At 50.8% G+C, this 10,311-nt stretch overlaps 1 protein-coding gene across 1 annotated transcript; it reads left to right on the forward strand.

The window, feature by feature from the left end:
• Positions 1-1,520: 1,520 nt before the first annotated feature.
• On the forward strand, positions 1,521-9,906 carry LOC102306755 (protein fantom; the record flags this gene model as incomplete). The annotated part of the gene is given in 17 exon segments (XM_042226684.1): positions 1,521-1,587; positions 1,661-1,734; positions 1,848-1,987; positions 2,091-2,319; positions 2,422-2,604; positions 2,731-2,848; positions 2,944-3,390; positions 4,208-4,311; positions 4,423-4,759; positions 5,112-5,305; positions 5,544-5,639; positions 5,778-5,837; positions 5,978-6,107; positions 6,523-6,605; positions 7,196-7,382; positions 7,472-7,556; positions 9,770-9,906. Coding segments are annotated over 15 exon segments (2,503 nt in total), but the record flags the coding sequence as incomplete, so codon positions are not given.
• Between the last annotated feature and the right edge of the window lie 405 nt (positions 9,907-10,311).

Raw genomic sequence — 10,311 nt, forward strand, 5'->3', positions numbered from 1 at the left:
GAGGAGGAGTTCAGTTGACCTAAGATGTCCTCCAGGTCTTTGCTGTTAATAGGGTGAAACTGTTTCATGGTGTTTAAACAGGTTTTCGGTGGACACAGTACATATCCTGGATATTAAGGATATTATTAAAGGTGGTATTTTACATCAGTCATTGAAACTCCTCACAAATATTTACCGTGTCCTCCTAGCTGGCATCGGCACTGAAACAGGAAGATAAGAGTAACTAAGGCTCCACAGAGCTTCCTTCTGAGGATTTATAAAGGACAGTTTTTGTAGTTCTTTACTGGATTCACACTGTGAGTGAAGTGCAGACTCGCAGCTTTAGCGGGAGGGTTTAAATAAGGTCGTGACACACACAGTCCCTCATTTTCAGAGGCTCATTGATTGTGACGCGCCATGTTTGTGTCGCAGAGAGAATGTGATCGAGTCCCAGCGGAGCCGCATGGAGGAGCTGGAAGGTGCATCGGAGCTGCTGAGGGAGGAGCTGAGGAGGAAGGAGGCCGAGTATGAAGAGAGACTCCTGCAGGTCCGGCAGGAGCAGAGCTCCAAACTGAGGTACGAGCTGCTGGTTTTAAATACGAAGCCTTCAGTAAAGCTGAGCGGCGCCTCGTTCTGATGTTTCCTGTTATTTCATCAAAAATATCGTTTATGTTTGAGTAAATGAAAATCCATCTAAATAAAACCAGTGAGAATATTTTGGTCTCAGGTTTTTGTTGGAGGGGAGCACCAGAACCTGTTTCTCTTTCAGTCCAACAGCTTTCACCGTATCAGGGCAGAAGATGAGCTCGTGCTGTGGCGAGGCGTCCGTCATTCACAATAATCGCTTTCTGTGGTCACCTCTTCACTCGAAGCTGTGCTCGAGGTCGAGGTTGTGGATGAATCTTTGTTTTTTCCTGTCAGGACGCACGTCAACAGCAACGTGACGCTGATCAAACTGCAGAAGCAGCTGGCGGTGAGATCCAACACCGTGGCCGAGCTGGAGGGGCGATATCTGCAGCTGCAGGAGGTGAGACGTTTCCCGGCCTCCTCCTCTTCCTCCTCCACCTGAAACCCTGCAGCACCAAGATCAACATCCAGTAATCACTACTGATCTTCTCTGTCTGTGAGAGAACAAATTATCGCACTTTTCTATGCAACGCTGTGACTTCAAGCGCAATCAAATCCCTCTGCAGCCAATCAGGAGAAAGATTTCTTAAGAGGGGAGGGGCTTGATTCAGTGCACAGCATTGTTTTAAACTGTGAATCATGCAGATGAGTAGGGACGAAACACCAGAGCTGGATATGATGAGCTCAAAGATCATGTGACTAACCTCCCGTTTATAATTCCACCTTATGGCACTGACACACATCTGCAGACACAGCTGGCCTGACGAGATCAACAAGACCAGGTGTCAGGTGTGTACACAGAGCGAGCTAACAGCGGCGGCGTTTGTTTTGCAGAGTCAGCAGACGCTTAAGCTCAGTCATGAAGCGGCGATGGCGAAGGTGGACGAGCTGTCGGCGGATCTGAAAAACGAGCGGCTGAAGCGCTTGGAGCTGGAGAAGCAGCTGCAGAGTGCCAGCGTCTCCAGGACGAGGATGGAGCAGGTGAGCCCGAGTCCGCTGTAGGGGTGTGCTGCTGTGCAGGTGTGGTGGCTCACCTGCCTGTGTGTGCGTTCAGCTGCAGGAGAGGATCGGCGAGCTGGAGCAGGACAGAGACCTGCTGAAGGACAGCAACGAGAAGCTGCTGAACAGGTGAGCAGAAGGAGGCGAAGACACACCGCGGTGCTGTGAGGGCCGTTTGTCCATGAACGTTTCAGTCTTACCTGGCCCAGGTTGACCTCCGTCACCTCCTCCTTTCGTTGCAGCGCCTTTGACGTCTCTCAGCAGGAGAAATGGCAGCTTCAGGAGCAGCGGCTGAAGCTTCAGATCTCTCAGCTGGAGACGGCGCTCAAGGCCGACCTCGTCGACAAAAACGAGATCCTCGACAAAGTCAAGGCCGAGAGAGGTACACGTACGCCCCCTACCTGCCCAGTAAGACCGCTCCGTGTCCCGTGAGAGCGCCGAGGGTGAATGTGGCGACCAATTTCCTCCCTCTGATTGTTTTTCAGACACAAACGAGAAGCTGAAAGAAGCAAATCAGAAGCTGGAGGTGCAGTTCCTGCAGCAGAAGCAGCAGCTGGAGGAACTGAACGAGCAGCTCGAGTTTTACAGTCGGGTGAGCAGATGAATCAAATCCTCTCGCCTGCTGCAGGTTTGGTGTGTGTGACATCACCGTGCTCTTCACAGGGGAGCGACTACGACGTGGCCGAACTCACCGAGGCGCTGCTGCTCGTCAAAGTGAGTGCCCGTCACACGCCGCTGCCGTCGTTACTGCGATCATACACAGCCCAGATTCAGTCTCACGTCTCGCCTTTTGTCTGTAACATCATCGTCTATCAGACACGTAAATCCCAGAGGAGTGGAGATCTGGACTTCCTGAGGGAGGCGGAGGAGGAAACGGGCGGCACCAGCATGGAAAACGCCATTAAGGAGCTGCGAGCCGCTCACGCCGAAACCATCCAGGAGCTGGAAAAGACTCGCAGCCTCCTGAGCACGGAGAGCCGGATCAGCCAAGGCTACAAGGTGGAGCAAACACACCCGCCCACTTTTATTCTTACTGTATGTAAAGCAGCAAGGGGAGGGGTCAGAGTGGAACCTGATCACGTTTGTTGTGCTGAGCAGAATCTATTTCCCTTCTTGTGGCCGCAGGCCGAGCTGGACGCCGCGCTACGCAAGATGGACGCCGACAAACTCGAGTACGAGCAGAAGCTAGAACGCCAGGCTCAGCTGCTGGACGCCAGGGCAACGAAGATCAGGAAACTGGAAGGTTCCCGCCCACCCAAGCATCCATCCAGTTCTCCTGCTGATGTTCAGTTTAAAGAATAAATGAACCGTTGATGATGAGGTTTCTCTGCTCCGCAGCTCAGCTCAGAGACATCGCCTACGGGACCAAAACCTACAGCGTCAAAGCGGACGCCACAGCCGAGGACGACGAATCTGGTGAAGCGCTTCACCTGGAGAGTGGAGAAAACCTGCTGGAGCTTCAGATAGTAGGCGTCACGCTGTCTGGCTCTGCCCTGCAGATGCTGGGCGAAGCTGAGCCCGCCACCTTCTGTACGTACGCCTTCTACGTGTTCGAGCTGCACGCCACACCGGTGGTGACGGGCCGCAGTCCGAAATACAACTTTACTTCTGAGTACGTGGTTAGCGTGGACGAACGCTTCCTCGACTACCTCCACCGGGGCGCGGTGAGGGTGGAGCTGCACGAAGCGCTCGGTCTGGACTGGAGGACGCTGGCAGCCGGCGAGCTTCGTCTGCAGCAGCTGCTGGAACAGGACGGGAAGGTTCACGGCAGCGTGGCGCTCGTCGGTGAGTCATTGGTCTGTGGGGGGAGGGAGAGACTGACATAAGCACAGACTGACAGACAGCCAAAGAGCTGCTCGTGTAAAGGCTCAGGCTCACTGACAGAGTCCATGTTTCATTTGTCACACACACAGACACACACAGACACAAGAACAACACTGAACAGGTGCAGACCGACAGCGAGCAGTGAAAAACCGTTACCGGGTGCATCACTAAAGTACATTATTTTGTTATTAAGTGCATGAGCAGTGTAGAGAGTCCAGTCCAGCACCACTCGGTGTGGACACACTGCAGGGAGCTCTGAGCGAGCGGTGCATCCAGCAGAGCGCACCGCTCTTTGGAGAGCTCGTCTATCCCGGTGCTGTTCCTCCACCTTCAGAGGGAGGTGGAGGTCTGAGGAAGAAGAGACGCTTCTTTAAAAAGATGTTTAGCGCCATCTGCTGTCAGTACGGAACATGACGTCATGAGTTTGGTTGGTTGTGGCTAGCAGACTTAACATAAACTAATGTGAGTCTGTTAGCTGCAACCAACCACATGACGTTACATCTAATGTAAATTAGCCTTTATAAGGGGAGCGCCTCATGTCCGCTCTAAGCTCAAATATGTACAAGGTGAGAGTAGGGCCGAGGACACAACCTGGATATTTACCTTCCCGTGTGTCATGAGGGGCCGTGTGACCCGCGAGCCAGCTCAGTGACGGCCGGATCCACGCGGTCTGTGGGCTGGCGGCTGTACTTGACGATGACGGTAGACTCGGCGACTGTCGGTGATGCTTGATGAAAACGCGTCGTCAGATGAACGTTCGTGTGCAAACCTCTTTCAGGGTCGCGTGATGAGGCGCGCTGCTTCGGCTCCTTGGAGTTCTGGCTCAGGCTGAGGGTGCCCATGACGGAGACGCTGCGACTGTACCGAGAGAAGATGAAGGCGGTGAGCTTCATCATCACCCGTCATCACTCAGATACACGAGCAGGAGGATACACCCACGGTGTACACACACCTGAGCAGGTGAAGGTTCTCACTCGTGTTGTTTCTCCTCAGCCTCCGCCAACGACCGGCGACTGGAACGAGCTCTTCATCACCGTCCGCCGCTGCTCCGGCCTTCAGCCGCGAGACTCCTGGCAGCCGAGCCCCTATGTCGTCTACAAGTTCTTTCACTTCCCCGACCATCCCACCGCCACCGTTCACAACCGCCAGGACCCCGACTTCCATGACCTCAGGTCGTACTCCGTCTCGATGGATGCGGACCTGGACCGGTACCTGAAGTCGGAGCTCCTTCAGTTCTACGTGTTCGACTACAAAGAGAAGCAGATGGACACGTACCTGGGGAAGGCCCGAGTCCCTCTGAGGACGCTGACCCACGACGAGAGCCTCACAGGTGAGTCAGGTGTTTGTAGCACACTGTTCGCCTGCAGGTGCAGCTTCAGTGTTCAGCTGCAGCGTGACCTGTTAAAATGGGGTTCTTTTTCACCGTCATTACCTGAACATGGACATACACACTTTACACTGGTTTTAAATAAACTGGACAGGAAATGTTTTTATTTTTAGCTCCTGATGAAGGCTCCAGGCTTCTGTTTGAGTCGATAAAACATCGAAAAGTGTTTTAATGGTTTAAACTTCTTAAATCTAAAGTTAACCAAACGCCTCACACTGCTGCTGTCTGAGGAAATGTTTCAGGATCAGCTCGATGAGGTGTGAGTGAGCACGTGTAACCTGCTCTGCTCCCTCAGGTGTGTTTTCGCTGGCCGATCCCTCTGGACTCCCCGCCGGGAACATCGAAGTGACTCTGAAGTGGAAGGTCTCCTACATCCACCCGGTGGACGCCATGGAGGACGAGCCCAGGTTTACTCCTGTGGAGGAAGCATCAGAGGCCAAACAACAGCCGGAGGGCAAGGAGGCCCGCCGCTATCGCGCCGAATCTCAGGTCAGGTCATCCAGATGACCCAAACATAAATGATAAATTTAATAATGGCCTGAAAATGTTTTCGATTTTTTTCTCCTTTTCTGCGAATTTAAACACAACAATCGAGCGATTCCCATAATTCCCTGAGGAGCCTGTTCCTCCTGAAGGCTGTGGCCTTCCTGTGGCTTCAGCAGATGTTCACCTGTGACTCGGTCCAGGTGTGCTCTTCCCTCACCTCTCTGGATGCTTCCCCCTTCAGGCCCCGCTGCCCAAACCAAGACTGAAGACTCAGGTGAAGGGAACGCCACCTGCCAAAAAAGTCACGTTTGTAGAAGGGACGGCCGCCAACCAACAGGTGAGAGGCACTGCCTCTGTCAGGTGATCAGAGAGGGAGGAGTTTACCTGCAGCTCAGCAGGTGCATTCAGGGATCAGGTGGAGATCGGATAAAACAACACGTGGAGTTTGATGTTTTTCTGTTTTTCCTTCTTTCAGCTGGACGCGTCGAGCTCAGCGGCCCGGGAGGCGGAGACTCTACCTGCAGCACCTGTACAGGTAACCTGCACACACACACTCCAGGTAGAAACCATCACCCCAACACTCGTTAAAAACAGGTTTGACCTTATAAGGAATCAATAATTAATGGTTTACCTGCATTCCCTACCTGTCCTCACCTGTCCCCCACCTTTTTTCAGGTTTTGTCCAAAGGTGCCGGAGAGGAAGAGGACGATGAAAGAGAGTCTGACATCTCTGAAGGACAGCTGGTCACAGGGAGCGCTGCGTCGTACTCTGATGACTCTGAAATCTCTGAGGAAATCATCGAAGGTCCGTATCAACTATGGGACTCGCCCACAGTCGATCATTGTGTTTGAAACATGCACAACATTTTCTGCCTCTTGTTAAATGTGTGACGTGTCCCACACTGAAGCTCATCCACACCAATAAAAACGGAGAATCATTAGAAAATGTGCTAATTATGACATCGTCACTGAAATCATGACTGAAAACTATAAACGAAAAAAATAAAAGTTAAAAACTGATCAAATATAAACTCAAGAAAATAATTCAAATTTAAAGCTGAAATAGTTTAAAGTGCAAAAACTCAGAACTTATCTAAAAACAAGTTTACAGAGAAAAACATCAAACAAACAAAACGTGAGAAGAATTGTGACAAATTTGTGGTTTAAACGGTGAAAAGAGCAAAAGTGTCGACGCTGGTTTCTTCTTCTTCCTGTCCCAGATGTGGAGGACGTCCCAGCAGCTGCAGAGGCTCAGTCTGACAGCGATGACTGCATCGTGCCCGGAACGGCCACGGCGAGGAAGGTGACGAGGAGGAGCGCGCGTGTGTGTGTGCGTGTGTGTGTGTGTCTGTGTGTGTGTGTGTGTGTCTGTGTGTGTGTGTGTGCTGTGTGTGTGTGTGTGTGTGTGTGTGTGTGTGTGTGTGTGTCTGTGTTGTGTGTGTGTGTGTGTGTGTGTGTGTGTTGTGTGTGTGTGTGTGTGTGTGTGTGTGTGTGTGTGTGTGTGTTGGTGTGTTGTGTTGTGTTGTGTGTGTGTGTGTGTGTGTGCTGTGTGTGTTGTGTGTGTGTGTGTGTGCTGTGTCTGTGTGTGTGGTCGGTGTGTCTGTGTGTGTCTGTGTCTGTGTGTGTGTGTGTGTGTGTGTGTCTGTGTGTGTGTGTGTGTGTGTGTGTGTGTGTGTGTGTGTTGTGTGTTGTGTGTGTGTTTGACTGTGTGTGCGTGTGTCTGTGTGTGCGTGCATGTGTAACATAATTATAAAGCTGTTTTCTTGCCGCCGTTCACTTCCTGTTTTCACTTCCTGTCGTATTGATCATAAGAATATCTGCATCATGGATGATTAACACTCATAGATGATGTAACCATCCTGTGGTTAAATAACCTCGCCCCGCCCTCCTCAGGTATCGGAGCGAGTGCGGGTGGAGATTGTGTGTCTAAGCCTGAGGGCGGAGTCTCAGGTGGCACGGGACAGCAGCGTGGTGCGGCTCTTCGTCGAGTACTCCTTTCTGGACCTGCCCACGGAGGAAACGCCGCTGTCTCTGCCCAAACCGCCACTGGGCCGCAGCATCAACTACAACTACAGCAAAGGTACACACCTGCACAGGTGCGCTCAGACACTGCACCAATCACGGCAACGGCTTCTGCTCTCAGTTTGTGACCTCACTGTCTGTCCACAGTCATCCCCGTGGACGCTGAGAGGAACGCGGCGAGGAGGCACCTGCTGAGGGGAGTCCTGCAGGGACGAAATCCTCACATGGAGAGGTGAGGAGGGGGAGGAGTTCACTGAACACAGACTCAGAGCAGCTGCTTCTTCTTCTGACTGCAGACAGCGTCCGTCATGCTCTGCTGTGATTGGCTGCTGCCAGGTGTTAGAGCCCCAGTGTTGGTGTCCAGGCTCTTTGTAATAGGTCACAAACAGCTGCTGTAAAGCAGTCACCTGATCTACAGGCCGATCGTGGCTCAAGAGTTGGGAGTTCGTCTTGTAATCGAAGGTTGCCGGTTCGAGCCCCGGCTCGGACAGTCTCGTCGTTGTGTCCTTGGGCAAGACACTTCACCTACTGGTGTTGGCCAGAGGGGCCGATGGCGCGATATGGCAGCCTGGCTTCTGTCAGTCTGCCCCAGGGCAGCTGTGGCTACAACTGTAGCTGCCTCCACCAGTGTGTGAATGGGTGGATGACTGGTGTGTAAAGCGCTTTGGTGCTAGCGTTGAAAAGCGCTATAATAGCAATACCATTTAAATTACTATCTACAGGGTGGGCCATTTATATGGATACACCGTAATAACATGGGAATGGTTGGTGATATTAAAGTCCTGTTTGTGGCACATTAGTATATGTGAGGGGGCAAACTCCTCAAGATGGGTGGTGACCATGGTGGCCATTTAGAAGTCGGCCATCTTGGATACAACTTTTGTTTTTTCAATAGGAAGAGGGCCATGTGACACATCAGACTTATTGGTAATGTCACAAGAAAAACAATGGTGTGCTTGGTTTCAACGTAACTTTATTCTTTCATGAGTTATTTACAAGTTTCTGACCACTTATAAAATGTGTTCAATGTGCTGCCCATTGTGTTGGATTGTCAATGCAACCCTCTTCTCCCACTCTTCACACACTGATAGCAACACCCAGGAGAAATGCCAGCACAGGCATCCAGTATCCGTAGTTTCAGGTGCTGCACATCTCGTATCTTCACACCATAGACAATTGCCTTCAGATGACCCCAAAGATAAAAGTCTAAGGGGGTCAGATCGGGAGACCTTGGGGGCCATTCAACTGGCCCACGACGACCAATCCACTTTCCAGGAAACTGTTCATCTAGGAATGCTCGGACCTGGCACCCATAATGTGGTGGTGCACCATCTTGCTGGAAAAACTCAGGGAACGTGCCAGCTTCAGTGCATAAAGAGGGAAACACATCATCATGTAGCAATTTCAAATATCCAGTGGCCTTGAGGTTTCCATTGATGAAGAATGGACCCACTATCGTTGTACCCCATATACCACACCAAACCATCACTTTTGTTGTTCCAACAGTCTTGGAGGGATCCATCCAATGTGGGTTAGTGTCAGACCAATAGCGGTGGTTTTGTTTGTTAACTTCACCATTCACATAAAAGTTTGCCTCATCACTGAACAAAATCTTCTGCGTGAACTGAGGGTCCTGTTCCAATTTTTGTTTTGCCCATTCTGCAAATTCTGTGCGATCTGGGTCATCCTCGTTGAGATGCTGCAGTAGCTGGAGTTTGTAAGGGTGCCATTTGTGAGTAGCTAATATCCGCCGAAGGGATGTTCGACTAATGCCACTCTCCAGTGACATGCGGCGAGTGCTACGCTGTGGGCTCTTGCTGAATGAAGCTAGGACAGCCACTGATGTTTCTTCATTAGTGACAGTTTTCTTGCGTCCACATTTTGGCAAATCCAACACTGAACCAGTTTCACGAAACTTAGCAAGCAGTTTGCTAACTGTAGCATGGGAGATGGGTGGTCTCGTAGGGTGTCTTGCATTGAAATCTGCTGCAATGACCCGGTTACTGCGTTCACCAGATATCAACACAATTTCGATCCGCTCCTCACGTGTTAACCTCTTCAACATGTCAATGGCTGTGAACAAAGAGAAACTTGTAAATAACTCATGAAAGAATAAAGTTACGTTGAAACCAAGCACACCATTGTTTTTCTTGTGACATTACCAATAAGTTTGATGTGTCACATGGCCCTCTTCCTATTGAAAAAACAAAAGTTGTATCCAAGATGGCCGACTTCTAAATGGCCACCATGGTCACCACCCATCTTGAGGAGTTTGCCCCCTCACATATACTAATGTGCCACAAACAGGACTTTAATATCACCAACCATTCCCATGTTATTACGGTGTATCCATATAAATGGCCCACCCTGTAGAACAGCCAGAGTCCAGGTGCTGGCGTCCAGGTGCTGGCAGGCTATGCTAACGGGACCGTCCTTTCCCAACAGAATCCGGTTCACAGTGGTGAGCGAGCCTCCAGAGGAAGAGGAGCAGGAGAGGGAGTGTGAGGATGTGGGCGTGGCCTTCCTGAGCATCCCTGACATCCTGGAGAAACAGCGAGACGTGACGGAGGAGCGTTTGAGCGGTCAGCACGCACCGAAACGATAACCACCAACAACACGACCACAGCAGCCTTTAAAGTTCTTAAAAGCAGAGACGCAGGAAACAAATGCTTTTTCTAATGTTCACCATTTTAGCTGATCTAGATTACGACCTCCAAATCCAGTGTTTGCTCGGAGGGCTTTCTCAGTGGTCAGACCATCCTGCAGCATTTGTCTTTCAGCAGCTGGCGAGTCTCTGTTCTGGGTTAAATCTAGATGTCAGAATAGAAGCAGTGATCCCTCGTTCAGTATTTCCGTTTGTTTTTTTTTTTTTTTTTTTTTTTTTTTTTTTTTTTTGCCTGTCCCGTTTGGCTCTTTTGCCATCAGAATTGTTGTCTAAAGGCAAAGAAAGATGCCCAACGGATTTACTTTACCAAATTGACCATCGC

Source organism: Haplochromis burtoni, unplaced genomic scaffold (genome assembly GCF_018398535.1).
Source record: "Haplochromis burtoni strain Fernald_Lab_line unplaced genomic scaffold, NCSU_Asbu1 Contig_222, whole genome shotgun sequence".
NCBI classification, from domain to species: domain Eukaryota; kingdom Metazoa; phylum Chordata; class Actinopteri; order Cichliformes; family Cichlidae; genus Haplochromis; species Haplochromis burtoni.